Here is a 16281-nt window from a genome sequence, read left to right as displayed (position 1 = left end):
AGTGGTTGAGTGTGCCTGGCACCAGAAAAAAAAACAACAAAACAAAACAAAAAACCTTACTAAGGGAGAGGCATTGAATTGCGTGAGGATATGGGAAATGAAGATCCTAGCCTCTGGGATTTACTATATGGTAGAGGAGCCAGAGGATATTCTTGGGCAGGAGTGCAGGGATAGTGTGAGGGACAAGCCCAGAGATGTGTAGACCCTTCAAAACAAACTGCAAAAGGAGCAAAACAGGTGTCTTTAGTGGACTTTGGCAGAGCCTAGAAGGTGCCTGGTCTCTGACTTAAGCAAAACTTCTGAACCCACGTTCCAGGACAAATTGGCTAGCCTTGAGCACCTGCTCAGTTCCTTGCTCAATGAGAGCTCATTTCTCCTTTTCTGCCAACCACTTACTTAGTGGTAAAGAAGTTCCCTTATGTTAGAGCAAATGATTCATGATTCGAAGGGCTCTGTGATAAGCTGGTGATTAATGGAGAAATGCCTCTTCTCTTTCCAGTAAAGGTAACCCTGGGCAAAACTGCAGAGAAGGTCAGTCCCTTCCTGATGGAAGCCACAGAAAGTCCAGCTTAGGCTGAGCATTCAGTTAGACTTGAGGGAAGTAGAAAAAAATGTGTTGGGCAACTGTGCCAGGCTGTGCCCTGTGCAAGGAGCTTTGTTCTTATTTAATCTCAATGTCAGCCTTGAGAGGTTTCCATTTTATGGCCCAGAAAAGAGGCATAAAGTTCTCTCCATCTTTTACTAGAGGTAGAATTTCCTTAGCTATCATACCTACTTCCTACCACAAACAGCCATTATATAGCTGTTATCAATGATTAAAGTAGCCATCAAGTTGACAGAACTGAGCTGTTTTTTTTCCCCCTACACCAGTGAGCAGTGTCAAAAGAAAAAGGCTGGGCAACTGCTGGCCAACATGTTGAAGGTAATCTCATCACCTGCCTTTCAATTCTGAGAATTCAGTTTGCTATGAACACAAAACTAAGAGGAGTCTGGATTTTTTAAAAAAAAATTTTTTTAGTTGTAGATGGACACAACAATACCTTTATTATTTATTTATTGATTGATTGATTTATATGGTGCTGAGGATCGAACCCCAGTGCCCCACGCATGCAAGGCAAGCAAGCTACCATTGAGCACAACACCAGCCCTGAGTCTGGGTTTTTAGTGACATCTCAGTCACTGTATAATGAAGCCTGTCAAAACCCCCATCTCATCTCTTGCTTTGCTCTAGGAAAAGCTGGTAACTAAAACCTCAATCCCACAGAAAGGTTGGGGCTGTGTCCCTCTGAGGGCAACCCTGAGCTGGACCCCTCTCCCTCGAGACTGTGCTGTTCTGCTAGAGGCCCCAGATTTGGTCAAGTGGGCAGCAGAGAGATTGCAGCCATCAACCTCCTCCAGAGGCCCTAGGGTAAGAACATGAGAACCTGTGCGCTTGGAAGGAAGGAAGGACATATTAATGACTACTGATCATTTTCCTCCAGGCAGACTTGTGAGCTAGGAAAGACTCTGGTCACCTCAATTATATAGACAGGGAAACTTAGGCACTATCAGCGAATCAATGACAAAGCAGAAGTAAAGCCCAGTGCTCTTTCCTGGTTGGGCAAAAACATGAAAGTCAACATCCACCAGGCTGCTAATTGTGCTACATATCAGTGACAGGGTGATTATCTTCAAGGACAGCTACTAGAATTACTTGGGATTGTTGGGCATGGTGGCACATACCTGTAATCTCAGCAGCTCAAGAGGCTGAGGCAGGAGGATTGCAAGTTCAAAGCCAGCCTCAGCAACTTAGCAGTCATAAGCAACTTGCAAGACCCTGTCTCAAAAAACAAAAAGGGCTGGGGATGTGGCTTAGTGGTTAAGCACTCCTGGGTTCAATTCCTGGCACAAAAAAATGATTACTTGGGATTAAGTGGAAGTTCTTAATAGTGCCTATTAACCACAAGAGAATACATTGGAGAATAAGCTGTATTAAAACTGGTTGGAACTGGGGGGTAAGCAAAATGAAAGGTAAAGAAAAGGAATACAATGTTAGTGCAATAAAGTGTTTTGAGGGCCAGGTGAGCTACTAGATTTGTACAGGGGTTTTATGAATCACTAAATCTTAATTTGTAAGCCCCTAAACCTTCTATAGTTTGCTCTGAAGCCGGTGGTGCCAGACTTTCCTTCAAACCTTGAATGGATCTCCTTGAGTTGCTCCTAAATAATGGAACCAGAGGGGTTATTTTCAGGATCCTTTGAGGAATTTCCATAGGATCAGGAACTGGGATTATGCAACTTCAACCACTCCCATTGCCATGCACTGAAAAGTCTGGACCCAGAGCACAGAAGTTCAGGCAGTTGCTTGCTTTCCCTGAAATAGCTACTTTCTGACTTGTTATCACCAGTATGTTTCTGGAAAAATGTTGGAATTCAAATGTTCCTAGAGGGTAGCTGTTAAAAGTAATTTATTCACATGTCAAGAGGTTTTTATTTGTTTTTAATGCTTATTGGTACTTCTGCATTAGAAGTAACTACAAATGTCTTATTAAAGTTTCCACTTGAAATGCACAATTTTACCTCATTTTATTATAAGGAATTGTTACAGAAAATCCAAATATCAGTATTTGAAAAATACATTCCATTACACAGACTCAAAAAAAAAAAAAAAAAAAAAAAAAAAAAAGCCCATAAGCGCCATGGTCCTATATGATGCCATTATCCCACACTGAGCACCACCTCAAATGATGTGGAAGCCAAGGTGATCAACCCAAATGTGTACCTGCAGTTTCTGCCCAGCTACTGCCCTTGCCCTTGGTACCACAGGGTTGTCATGGAACAGCCAACTCCACACAGTCAAGCAGTCTCAAGACTCCTTAGTTACAGAGAACCAATGTTGTCAGTTGTAACAGGTTAATATATTATTTACGCCACACAAAAGAGAAACTGTACAGATGATGATCTTCCAAAGAAAATGTTTAAGGCATCTACAACTTTTGGGGATTTAAGTGTTTTGTTTATATCTGGTCAGACACTCAGCTCTTCACTAAATCACTGCCACAGGGTGTGAGTGTGGCTTTCAGTGCCTGGGTAACCATTTTCTCTCTGCTGGCTCCTCTCTCCAGCTGGAAGGAGAAGCTCTGGTGCTTCACATGGTTATTCTGGGGCTTTTGTGAAGGAAGCGAGTGTTTCTATGATGGAAGTGTACATTTAATTGTGCATGCCACTGTCACCTGGATGTTTGCTTTGCCTCAGGTCTAAGCATTACATAATTCAGAAGTGTTCTTTTTCTCCGGATGAAGGAAACCTAGTGGAGCTCAGTGATCTTCCTGTTCCCAAGCCTTCCCTCCCCTCCATGCCTGTGGACAAGATTAACATAGGAACAGTTTATTACAATACATGAGACGTGAATCAGGAAGAATAGAGAGACCACATGCACACTGAGCTCCACTCAGGGGCCCATTCAGGTATAGAGGGCGAAGCTGATCAGGGTGGTCAGAAATGACTGAAGGCTCTGAGGTAGAGGACTGAAGGTCATGTGGACCCCACTCCTTGGAGAGAATGTGGCAGGTGAATTGAGCAATCTAATCCAGCCTCAACTAAATTGATAATTGGTGTTGACAGTGTACAGGCACAAAACTGCAAATGGAACACGTGTTCTAATGCATCATTCAGTGAGACACCACTGGAAAGATAACTGAAACTAGAGTCCTAAGTGTAGGCACTTAAGTTTGTGGGACATTTTTTGTGTTAGAGGATCACGGCAAATTAGTTTAAGCCATTCAATTTATACATATCACATGGTTTGTACCTCTGTCTTAAGTCTGGCAACGAGCAAGAGATAGTTACAGAGCTAATTCGGCATTAACAATGTTGAATGATGCAGCAAATTATATTTCAGCAAAGTTTATTTTTCCTGCTCTATTCATTCACAATTGGCAACTTTCCAAATGAATAAAATTAAATTTTGCTACTAGTACTCAAGCTACTGATTAAAATTTAACAAGAACAGCTAGGCAGTTTTGTAGTCAAGTCTTGACAGCATGAAGAGCATAAGAGGGACACAGAGTGTGTCTGGTCCTGGCCAGGGCAGTGTATGTTGGGGTCCCACAGGGCAGATACCCCTCAAGGAGCTTGCTGAGTGCAGCCCAGTGAGCAGCAAGCAGTGTGGTAGATTTAGGGAGATTTCCTAAGACTTGGGAAAGAGGCCTATTCTATCACTACATGAATGCACCAGTGCAGAACTCAAAAAATGCCCCCCCCCATCCACGGTTGGTCAGTATCATTGCTGTCCCTGGACTCTGAATAAAAGCTTGAATCAACACATTTTAAACATGATCTTAAGATTTGAAGTGCAAGTATAGGCGAGACTTTTATTGAAACTGGCATGGGAGGGCAAGGGCAGAACAATCCCTGATTGAATTCCTGTCCTTTCCTTTCCACTATGAACATTAAAAGAACAAGTATGTATGTACCGACCACCTCAATTCATATCTAAATCATAATTATTTTGCTTTCTAAATGTCAAGCTACCTAATGAAGCCCTATGTTCTTGTGGGCCTTTTCAGGCAACAGAAAATGGAAACTGACCACATGCTTAAACATGGTCATTTACCAAAACTTGGTCAAATATTTTATAAAAATTCTGTATGAAATATATCACAGACTGGGCGAAGGGAAATTTTTCTCATTTTTTTAAACATTGTGCACAAGCTCATATTAACATAAAAAGCATATATATCTTATAAATCACAGAAATATTTTTTAAAAGTAGCACTCTGGTTTATCAGCGCATTTTACACACATATTTAGGCAATAGAATGTTTAAATCTACAGCAACATAGAGGACATACCACTATCCAAAGGAGAAACAAACAAAACAGGGATGTTGCAAAATAATACTCAGTCCCTTTTACACATATATCCATACTTCATTAATGCAAAAAAAATGTAGTGGTTATTAAGTGTCTGAAAAAAATCAGTATTTTTGAGATTGTTAATCTCTGAATATAACTATATAGTACATATTATTCATCTCAGAATTGAATATTATTAAAAAGCAGTGGTAAAAGTTTCTTTTTCAATGTGCATTTTTTAAAAACTGGCCAAACCTTCAAAAGAAAAGAAGTTTAACACCTCAGAGTCAATAGATGTACGTACTAGCAGCAACTAAGGCCCAAATGAGTTCTGGAGGCCTCAATCAGCAATCAAGTCAGAGCCTTCCAAAATGGTTTGCACACACTTGGCCAGGGCCTTCAGCTATTGGCTTTTGGGGCAGGCAAGCTACACAGAACTGGGATCAACAGCACTAACAGCATAACCAGGAAAGGTTTCAGCAAGAAGCATTCATGTCAAGGAGATGGGATCTGCCAGCTTGAGGCTGGAGAAGGCCTGAGGGTTGCAGTCTTGTTGATCCCCCCCCTGGGAACTTGGCCTGTATGAATCTCTTGCTCTAAGAGACACTCAGCAGGAGTTTCCTCTAAGATTAGGGTGGGCTGAGGTCTAGCCACAGCTGAACATTAGAATCACTGCTGTGAGGAGAATGTGTGAGTTTATTTTTGATTATGAATTTTTAAATAGGAATCACCAATGATGCAGCTATATAAAAAGTGCGGCACAATAAAAGTGCATTTCCTCTACCACTCACTTAGTGGCAGAGTGACTAAGGACTCCACAGACAGGACGCAGCAAGACGAGAGAATGAGACAGCTGCTAGGAGGTGTCAAGCCACCACACTGTACTCCTGACACCTGGGCAGCATGAACACTAGTAAAGCTTTCAGTTGTTAAGGCCACGATTTTTCAGCTCTCATCTTTGAACCCTGTTTAGAAAGATTTCACCTTTTTAAAAGGGGCAGCTTGCTAAAAATACAGCTTAGCTTAAAAAAAGAAAAAGAAAAAAAGAAAAGCCTTCAGGGTAAGAGGATCCTATTAACTTTATGAAAACACCGCAGAAAAGTCCAGAGCCACTTAACCTAGAGTGAAGCCAGCTCTCATGATACAGCCAGCTTCCCACTCTGTTTGGCTCTGCCTTGTAAGCCAGCCCAGGCAGGAAGACTTAGGAATGCTCTGAGATGGACACTAAGCTACTGGAGGGAAAATGTTCTCAAAGTGTCCTTGAATGTTGCTAGCAGAATGGGGTCTAATTCCTATCATGTTTACCACTTAGGCTAAATGGCCTGGTCCAATTAGTGAGACATCTAGTGAACTCAATCACAGTCTGACATACTGACAATCATACAGAATTATTCGAAACGGGATCACGGTCCTTAATTGTTCCAGTATTGCCGCAGGAAGACGACTGCCAGCTCCTGCTCTAGGTGGGGGTCCGGTGGGGCAGGCTGGTGAGCAGAGCAGCTGCTGGGGAGGTGATGGGGATGTGGCCTGGGCGTCCTGGGAGCTAAGAGACTCCACCCAGTGTCAGTACATCAAAGCAAATGTTGCAGACTCGCACAGGCTTGTTCAGATCAAACTTTATAATAGGAATTTCCTTGGTAGAACACTTATGGCAAAGCAGACGTCCGCAATGCCGACTGTGGAAGCAAAGAAAGGAAGTATGAGAGGGATCCTCACAAAGAGACTGCTGGGCACAGGAGCAGACAAGGCTCTGTGGCCAATTCTGCCAATTACCAGCCAAGTTACTCCAATTCATGCATAATTTTTAGTCCATAAAAACAAAATTCTAGACAATATTTAAGCTCAAGCAATACAGAAGGCTTCATTTAAAGATAATGAGCAGTTCAGCAAACAAAATGGTTCACTTTAATAGGGACAGCTCCTTAGTCCTCTCAGTACAGCAGCCAGCACTCAGGCACACTGTGAGGGCAATAACTCAGCTCTGCTACAAGCCCAGGGCAAATGACAGGCCTGACAGACTATATGAGAGCTTTGTGCTGTAGCAGCCATCAGGAAAGACACCAGTTGGACTGCTCCCTGCCTTGCCTACATCTCTGAAGGACCCTGTTTGATCCTGCCATTTCATCATTCCGTTTGGTCAAGTTTTGCCCAGGAGAGGATAAGATACTGGAGAGTTCATAGCTTATCATAAAAAAGGCAGGTGACAGAGGACTTACCAGTGATGCTTGCGAGTTGTGACTCCAAACTTGGCAGTGCACTCGTAGCAGTTGGAGCCATCACACCATGGAGGTTCCTTGGACAGCATGTCTGTAATACACACAAAAGACTAGTTCCTGCAGGACGGTGACTGTGCTAGGCAAGACACAGGGTGGAGGAGGCAGGGAAACAAACCAGTAAATAGCACTGCAGCATGATGGGAGAGGAGAAGGAAAGGAATGATGTGTTCTAACATGGCGAGGAAAAGCTCACAGAGAAGACTGTGGATTATGAGGCCTCATCAGTCCAGGGGAGGAGGTAACACTGTTCAAGGAGGGGAAACAGCAGCACCTGGGCAGAGATACACATAAGTCAGGGCAGCTGGAGTATGAGGTACAGTAGGGAAAGCAGAGACCACACAGCTGGAGAGGTTGGGAGTAGAGGGGTGATCAGGGGAACATAGCAGAGAGGACCAAGACAAAAGAAAATGAGGGGACAGAATCTGTGATTTGGGGCCTGAAAGGAGTACAGGATATGAGGGAGGCAGAGAGGATTCCCAAGTTTGTGGATGGAGTGACTGAGTGTGGTGGAGCCACCAGCACAGAAGAGACCTAAAGAAAGAACTAGAGCAGATGAGCTCAGTTTCACATTCCAAGCTGAGAGTTAGCAGTGGAGATAACCCATTACAAGTATTTATGTACTGAGCTCTAACTGCATGCCAAGTATTGTGCTGACCACTCTGTAGAGAGAAGCTAAGCTCAGGGGAGGGAGCAGTACACGGCCCAGTCACCTTCTAACTGAGCACTTTCTAGTACAAGCACCACAATGGCCGTCTGCTCCAAGCTCTCAAAAGGCCAACATAGTGCCTGGCACCTGGAAAACTAAAGCAGACTAGGTATCACAAACACTATAATTGACACATAATAACTATACATATTTATGGATTACAATGTGATAATTCAATACATGTATACTGTACAATAATTAAATCAGGGTAATTAGCATTTCCCTCTACTGGAACATTTATCATTTCTTTGTGTTGAGAACCTTTGAATTCCTTTCTTCTAGTTCTTTATAAAATATATAACCAATGGTCATAGACTAAGCACCCCACTATGCTGTAGAACACTAGAACTTATTCCTTCTAGCTGTGTTTTGGTATTCTTTATTCACCCCTCTCCCCCCAGTTCTTCAATTGCTGTTCCCTTTGTAGCATCTAGTGACCACTCTTCTCTCTACTTCCATGAAATCAACTTTTTTTTTTTTTTTTTTTTTGTACTGGGGATTGAACCTAGGGGCCCTCAACCACTGAGCTACATCCCCAGCCCCCCACCTTTTTTGTACTGGGGTGAACCCAGGGGCTCTTAACCACTGAGCCAGATCCCCAGCCCATTTTTGTATTTTATTTAGAGACAGTCTCGCTGAGTTGCTTAGGGCCTCGATAAGTTGCTGAAGCAGGCTTTGAACTCATGATCCTCCTGCCTCAGTCTCCTGAGCTGCTGGGATTACAGGTATGCGCCGCCACACCTGGTTACAGCCCTTTTCAATTTTAGTCAGGGTGTCATTAAGTAGTTCAGGACCTCACTGAATTCCTGAGGCTGGCCTCAAACTTGCATTCCTCCTGCCTCCACCTACCAGGTCACTGTAATTACAGGCATGTGCCATAGCACCTAGCTTTAAATCAACTTCTTTAGCTTTCACACATGAGTGAGAACATTTGATATCTTTCTGTGCCTGGCTTATTTCACTTAATATAATGTCTTCAGAGTTAATCCATGTTACTACACATAACAAGATTTCATTCTTATTTATGGCTGAAGAGAATTCCACTGTATATATCCACATGTTCTTTATCCATTCATCCTGGCTACTGAAATGCCATGCTTGAATAATGATTCTGCACAACCAACTTTGTGCTGGTGCCAGTCGCCCTCATGAAGATGACATAGCTGTAAGTATTTCCGAGCATGTTTCTCTGCCTGGGGTCTCCACTGCCAATAATGACAAAACACACACTGAAAGCATTCTGATTCTTACTACTACCTCAACAAGAAGGAGTAAAAACATGCAAGTAAGAAATTAAGATGAAGCACTCCTTTCCACAAAAGGAACTAGAGAAGGAAGAGTCAGTGAGGAATGAACCAAAGCCATTTTAAGGCTATAGAGACTGACTGAGCTAAAGGAGGACAGGTGTGTAGACAAGCAGCCAGCAGGTATGTTAGGGTGACCTGCCTAGTGCTTATGGATTTCTGGAAGGTTCAGGGAAACTGAAAACTGCAAATTACTGTGAAAAGAGACTGCACAATGACCTTCTCCAACATTATTCAAAGGTCCTTTACCCATTCACAGAAACACCCTTATACGGTGTATGGAAACGGTATGAACAGTTCTTATAGTAAGACGTTATGAGATTTAAGGATCACCAATACATCTAGAAAATCAACACTGAACTGTGCTTGCACTAGAAGAGTACAAAGGAGGCACTCACCTAATAGTCTAAACAGAAGTTGCTTGGTTGCAACCTGGTAGTTGAAAATATTCACACCTTGGTTATTATTCACCCCAAGACGAGCCCCAGATCGGACGATGGCACGGCACAAGTTGGCATTCCCTTTCATGTATGCTAAGAGCAGCACTGAAAAATAAAACCACAGGTAAGGCTACGTCCCATCTGGCCCCAACCAGGGACTGCAAAAGGGTGCGTGGAGGATTGCTGAGGGTAGAACATTGGTTAGGAAAGTCCTCAAAGATACACAGGGATCTGAGGTGCTAATGAGACTTCCATGGGGGATTTGTAGCCACAAGATCCTTCCAATAAAGGATCCAGCCATAAGTCAAGGAATTCAAGAATAGCTATGGTTCTGGAGTCACACACACAGAACTTTGGCTATGAGAAAATTGAGGTAAGGATCCAATACTAAAGGAAAAATATATTGTTGTCTTAGCTTCCTTCCTCTGGCATGTAGCATTGCTTTCATAAAATGTAATGAAATCTGAAGACCTATGACTATATACACATGTTGGCAAAAAAAAAAAAAAAAATAAATCAGTGTAGGGAGTATGTTCCAGAAAAACATGTTCCACTGAATGGATTATCTCATGTAAGAAAGTATAGGCCCTGAGGGAATATGAAACTCAGATTCTGGTCTAGCCATCCTACTGGCCTTCTCTAAGAACAATCTCAGCTAACCATAGCTCACTTTGCTTAGCTTTACTAGATACTTTAGTTATATTCTTAACTCTCAAAATGATGCAGTAAGAGGAAAGTTATTGTTCCCATTATCAACACAGAGAGATTAGAAAATTTACTCAGTCAGTCATGTGAAACCTGTAAATTGGAAGCCCCTCCCTCCCTTCTGCCTGTGGACCTGCTCCTGAGCAGTGATGCTCCCTGAGCATATGCTGAGTCTAGTAGCTCACTCCCAGCAGCTGAATCCTCTGAAGTTCAGGCCTATCACTGGCAGCTCAAAAAACATATTCATGTATCAAGGCCAGTAAGAACTCTTTCCAAAGCTAAAAAACAGGTGATACAATATTTGATTCTCTGCTAAGGTTCAGAGTACCCAGTGGTGACTGCGTTTCTGTCAAAGGCCATGGAAACTCTGTCTGGAGTTAAGGTGGGGATGAATGTGAATGAATGGGAATGTAGCAATAACAAGGTGTTTAGAGAAGCACCCACTAGGGGGAAAGAGACTGCTCTTCAGCCTGTCTTTTTTGAGTCTTGTTTCCTTATCTGAAAAATGGGGACACAACTATGTGAACTGCTTAACTCATGGGTTGGTTGTTGTGAGTGTTCAATGAAACCATATGCAAAAGTACCTCATGAAAGCTAAATAAATGAACATGGTGACTACTTGGGAAAGGGCCTGGTTAACTGTATAAAAAGTAGACAAGGGCAATAAAAACAGGTGGGCAGGCCTGTTTCAACATGGGTATGGCTCTAGAGCAGTAGATGCACTTCAGACGTCAGATACTCCAAATTCCACGAAAGGGATCTTTCACAATTTTGAGAGTGTCTAAATGAAATGCGCTGAGCTGAATGCCCTTATAAGCCTGCATTCTTGTTATTTCTGGAGGCAAGTTGCACAAATGAGACAGATCATTCACACACTTTATTACATACCTGTGTTTCCTTCTGCATCTGGTTTATCTAGAGGATACTCAGGCATGCACTCTAAGAACAGATCAAAGATGGCTGCTGCATTCTCTTTGCCATACTGTCCCAAAATATGCAGTGGTGACTGGCCTCTAATAAAACAAGTTGGAAAAAAAGTTAGATGTTATCTGCCATGGGCATCACACAACAAAAGATAAGGAATTTCCTGAGCTCTGTTATGCTAGATAAATCTAAGGGACATTTACAGGTCAAAAAAGTTTTTCTAAAAGGTATTTTTTTTTACAAAAACAAAAATACCATGGAACCAAAAGCTAATCAAGTGCCTCAGTGGCCAGTTCTGCAGTGTGCATCAGGGATAAGGGGTGGCACTAGTGATGGCTAGCTCTGAGAAATAGGCCAGGTGACTTGGAGCCCAGGTCTCTCAGACACACTCACCTCAGATTAAAGGCTTCAGCATCCACTGTGCACTCTGTCAGGAGAACCCGGATGTTGTTGAGTCGACCATGCATGACAGCAAGATGAAGAGCTGGGGAGTAAATGCTCTTACTGTGCAAGCCCAGAACACATGCAGAAAAGTCTCAGTTTCTCCCCACCCTCACAAACCCCGTCTAAATGAGACTCAGCCAGAATAGCGACCGGCCCCATGTACAAAGCCTTCTTTTCCTTTCTTTTGCCACCTACAATAATGAGCCATAAATGCAAATTTTTGTTTCTGTTTCAGAAGTCTCAGAGGTGAGACTTCAGTTTCAGAAGTCACTTTAGGCTTCCAGGGTTACCAATCAGACTGGGAGGCTGTGCAAGCCCTCATCAGTGGCAGGATGCATGCCCTGCCCACAGCATTTCCCATCACAACTCTGTACCTATGCAAGCCAACCTCCCTGAGGGGGAGAGTAGATCCAAGGGTGCAGCGTAACTCTACTCCCAGAAAACAGGGATTGCTCAAGGCACACAGAACTGTACATAAAGTAATGACTAAGAATTACCATTATTTCCATTCTCATCCACAGCAGCAAAGTCTACTCCATTCTCTAGGAGAACGGAGCAGATGGTAGGCAGGTCCTGCTGGGCAGCAAGATGGAGGGCAGTTTGGCGATGCTTGGTTAATTCATTCACCTTGGCTCCTGCAAGAAGCTATTGAAGTTGATTACTAGAATAGCTTGTCTATCTATCACATTCAAGGTCCCATTTATGGGGCCAAGCTTGTCTCTCTTCTAATATCCACTGAGACTGATGGTCCACCCTGTTGGCAAAGCTGGGTGCACATGGGCCTCAGACATAGTCCTGGTGAGGAAACCTGGAAAAACCCGTACCCAGAGCAAATGAGCAATTAGCTACCAAAATATTCAACAGCTATTCCCTGGGACAGAGGAGTTCTAATTCTAGGATTCTAGTATATAAAAACTATACAGGACTGAAGTGATATTTATGCTACTATATAAAGTTGTCCACTGTTTACAATAGTAAAAGCTGACAGCAAAAAGGGACTGGCTATAAAAATTTGAATATGCAAACAATAAAGTAAGGTGGCCATTATGATGATAAATATATATAAATTAACACAGAAAGATACCAACCACAATTAAGTTAAAAATTAAAAAGGCACCTCTTTCTGCCATCTTGGAGACTGTGGAGGCCTGCTGGGAAGAGGACTCCTAAAAGCAAGTACATTTGGAAGTTGTGGTGCAAGGCTTTTTTGTTGTTGTTGTTGTTGGCAGATGTGGAGTCTCTGGAACCAAAAGTAGCTTCCTGTTCTTCTTAAAATTAAGGTGTTTATATTTGGGATAAAACTAAATTCTACTCTCTAGTCAAGAGTCACGCTTATGTATAAAACGTAATGAATACCATTATGTACAACTATAATGCACCAATAAAAAAATGTGGAGAAAAAACAAAAAGCAATGAAATACACAGTGACTCCTAATAGTAGACTGAATGAAACCAATGCAATCTGGGGAAAGGTAACTTGCACAGTTTGTGCCAAATCCCAAAGCAATCTTCCAGCTAAGGATACCAGGCACAGAATTTGTGTTGCTGTACCCTTCAAGGATTTAAACTAATGCAAAGTAATTAAATAAAAGTGGGGTTTGTGTTTCTTTGCTTTTAAGGCAAGTTAGATGATAGCTTGGCTTCATTTGGAGACAGATATGTATACACACATGCATGCACATGTGTACAGATAAAGACATAATTTGAACATATTCAATAGCATAGCCATGTGCTGAAATGACACTTTGTTCAACAATGGAACACATACATGAAGATGGTAAGAGTCTATTGCTTAGTGACATTGCAGCCATCTTTGTGTAAGTACACTCTTTTTTTTTTTTTAAGAGAGAGTGAGAGAGGAGAGAGAGAGAGAGAGAATTTTTAATATTTATTTTTTAGTTCTCGGCAGACACAACATCTTTGTTGGTATGTGGTGCTGAGGATCGAACCCGGGCCGCACGCATACCAGGCGAGCGCGCTACCGCTTGAGCCACATCCCCAGCCCAAGTACACTCTTTTTAAAATTTCCCTTTTTTGGTACTGGGGATTGAACCCAGGAGTGCTTAACCACTGAGCTATCTCCTCAATCCTTTTTATTTTTTATTTTGAGACAGGAACTCATTAAATTGACCAGGCCGGCCTCAAACTTGTAATCCTCCTGCCACAGCTGCCAAGTCACAAGGATCAGAGGCATATGCCACCATACCCAGCTGTAAGCACACTCCATGAAGCTGGTACAATAACAAAAACACATACAGACAGAAAGAATTCTCAGAACATAACCCTGTTGTTCAGCTGCAAATGACTATATAACAAAATCTGAGGAAAGCTGGGAGTGAAAGGGAGATAGGTTTCATAACATTATATTCCACAATGAACATGTACCATTTTCATACTATTTTTAAAAAGAGTACAAATTATAGGATCAAAGGCAGAAATAATATCTTGCCTGTTCATTTAGTATTTGAAATTCATTCATCATCATCCACTTTATGACAAAGCTTCTAAGGCAGTTGCTATTAACAGAAAATACTCAGCAGTTTGTAGTTACAGCCCAATTTGCCTTTTCTGGGGTCTGCTACCCTTCCCCCAGGTTCCTCTATCTGTGAGTACAAGCATATGCCTCTGGGAGAATACAGACACTGATGAGCTGCTCTTGTTTTTCACCTGGACTTAAGTCCTAGCCTCCTCAGAACTCTTGGGACCCAATCAAATCCATCATACACAGGACCAATCATGAGTGGATATGGGACCCTCCAAGTAGGACATACCTAGAGGGATATCCATAGTCACTAGTGCTATGGCTAGGGATCATAGCCAATCCCAAGGTTGGTTAAGGAGAGAAAGGGATGGACACAGTGTGCTTTCAATGTGAACAGGTTCGAACATTTTGCTGCACCAATTCAGAGGAAACACCACAGGGACACTGTTTGGAAGATCAGCTATTACTAGGTACCTGTGTCATGTGTGAGGTCAAGCTGCAGTAAGACATGAACATGACCTTGGTGGAGGACCTCAGTGTTTCCTAGGCTCTGAGATGTGAGACAGACTGGTGAACACAAGGCTAATTCACCACTACATCTCTTGGCTGCTATCCCTGCATGCAGTCTGTGCCTGTCACCATCAGCCCTACATCCTCCACCTCTCTAGTCTACAGCTTGCCACCACTGCCTCCCCTGGGTCTCTTCACTGGTTATCTTGCCCCACACCCGTACACTGTATCCACTTGGCACCTTCTCTAAAAGCTCTCTCAACTCAAACACAAGTTATAAAGCTTTTCTAAAAAGTGCTTTTCAAAACAAAACACCATAGCACCAAAGGCTGGCCAAGTGTTCTTGTGGCCAGTTCTGCAGTGTGCACCTGGGGCTGATGGGAGGCATCAGGGACAACTACCTCTTGAAGACCAGGCCAAGTGACATGAAGCTCTATCTTGGCTTGGGACCATTCTTTCAGCTCCAACACTTAGTGTGGTTTCTTCATTGCTTGCAAATAGAGGTCTTGATTTGTAATTGATGCTCCACAATCTGGTCTCTTCTTGCCACTTCGAATTTCTTTCAACTCTCTACTCAAATTTCAACCCAGCTTTCCTATATAAAATTTAACTGGGCACTGTGGCACATGTCTGTAATCCCAGCAGCTCAGGAGGCTGAGGCAGGAGGATCACAAGTTCAAAGCCAGTCTCAGCAACTTGGTAAGGCCCTAAGCAACTGCATTAGGCCCTTTTTATTTTTTTATTTTGAATAAAATTTCAAATTTTTATTTCAAAATTTAAAAAAAAGGGCTAGGAATATAGCTCTGTGTTTAAATAATCCTGGGTCTAATCCTCAGTACCAAACAAACAAAACCAAAAAAAAAAAAAAAAGCACCATATGTATTTTCCAGTTTCCACATCTTTGCTCAGACTGTTCCCATGCCAGGCATCATGTTGCAGGCTTTTAGGTCAAACAGGAATTTCTAAATTCCCAGCTACACAACTAACTCATGGCCTTGGAGGGGTTTTCTGAACCTAAATTTTCTCCTTCATAAAACATAAAATAATTTCCTATACCCCTCTGCAGTTTTGAAAATTAAAAGAGATGGCTCTTAAATGACCTCCACTCCCTTTCTTCTCCCACCCTGCCTCAACTATCCAAATCCTACTGATCCTCAAGGCCTCACTCCAGCATGTTCCATCTGGGGTGTTTTTGTTTTTGAAAAACACTTTTTAGAAAATCTTTACAACTTGAAATGTGTTTGAGTTAATAGAGCTTTTAAAGAAGGTGCCTAGAGGATGGGGTGTAGGGGTGTGAAGTCAGGATGACAAGTGAAGAAACCCAGGGGAGTGGAAACATGCAACAATATTTCTGTGTCACTTACCAAATTGCGGACAATAATTTCTGAGCCTGCTTGGACAGCGAGATGCAAAGGAGTCAACTTGGAAGCATCCTGGACTCTGGAATTCACATTAGCCTGGACACTGATCAAGAACAGGACACTTTCAATATCAGAGTTCTGAACTGCCACGTGAAGAAAATTCCGGCCCTTGTTATCCACCTAAGGCAATAAGTAGGAACCAAAATATTAGTAGTCTCCCTTTTAAAGAGTGCCTCCTGAGCTTCTGCAAGCTGTGCTAATAACTGGAGCGTCATGATGTTGTCCTTCAGAACT

The 16281-nt window shown here is 42.5% G+C and overlaps 1 protein-coding gene across 2 annotated transcripts in view; it reads right to left on the bottom strand.

Moving 5' to 3' along the window:
- Positions 1 to 3279: 3279 nt before the first annotated feature.
- The window catches only part of Ankfy1 (ankyrin repeat and FYVE domain containing 1), an 86834-nt gene continuing 73832 nt past the window's right edge, over positions 3280 to 16281 (bottom strand). For both annotated transcript variants that reach the window (XM_026393912.2, XM_026393913.2), the window contains exons 19-25: positions 15991 to 16167; positions 12132 to 12279; positions 11584 to 11674; positions 11155 to 11279; positions 9520 to 9666; positions 7052 to 7142; positions 3280 to 6511 (exon numbers count right to left, since the gene is read on the bottom strand). In XM_026393912.2, coding sequence (XP_026249697.1) covers positions 6379 to 6511; positions 7052 to 7142; positions 9520 to 9666; positions 11155 to 11279; positions 11584 to 11674; positions 12132 to 12279; positions 15991 to 16167 — 912 coding nt within the window. In that variant the 3' untranslated portion in view covers positions 3280 to 6378. The remainder of the gene's footprint in view (positions 6512 to 7051; positions 7143 to 9519; positions 9667 to 11154; positions 11280 to 11583; positions 11675 to 12131; positions 12280 to 15990; positions 16168 to 16281) is intronic.

Source organism: Urocitellus parryii, chromosome 7 (genome assembly GCF_045843805.1).
Source record: "Urocitellus parryii isolate mUroPar1 chromosome 7, mUroPar1.hap1, whole genome shotgun sequence".
Classification (NCBI taxonomy): Eukaryota; Metazoa; Chordata; class Mammalia; order Rodentia; family Sciuridae; genus Urocitellus; species Urocitellus parryii.
This window is presented reverse-complemented; position numbering and strand designations above follow the sequence as displayed.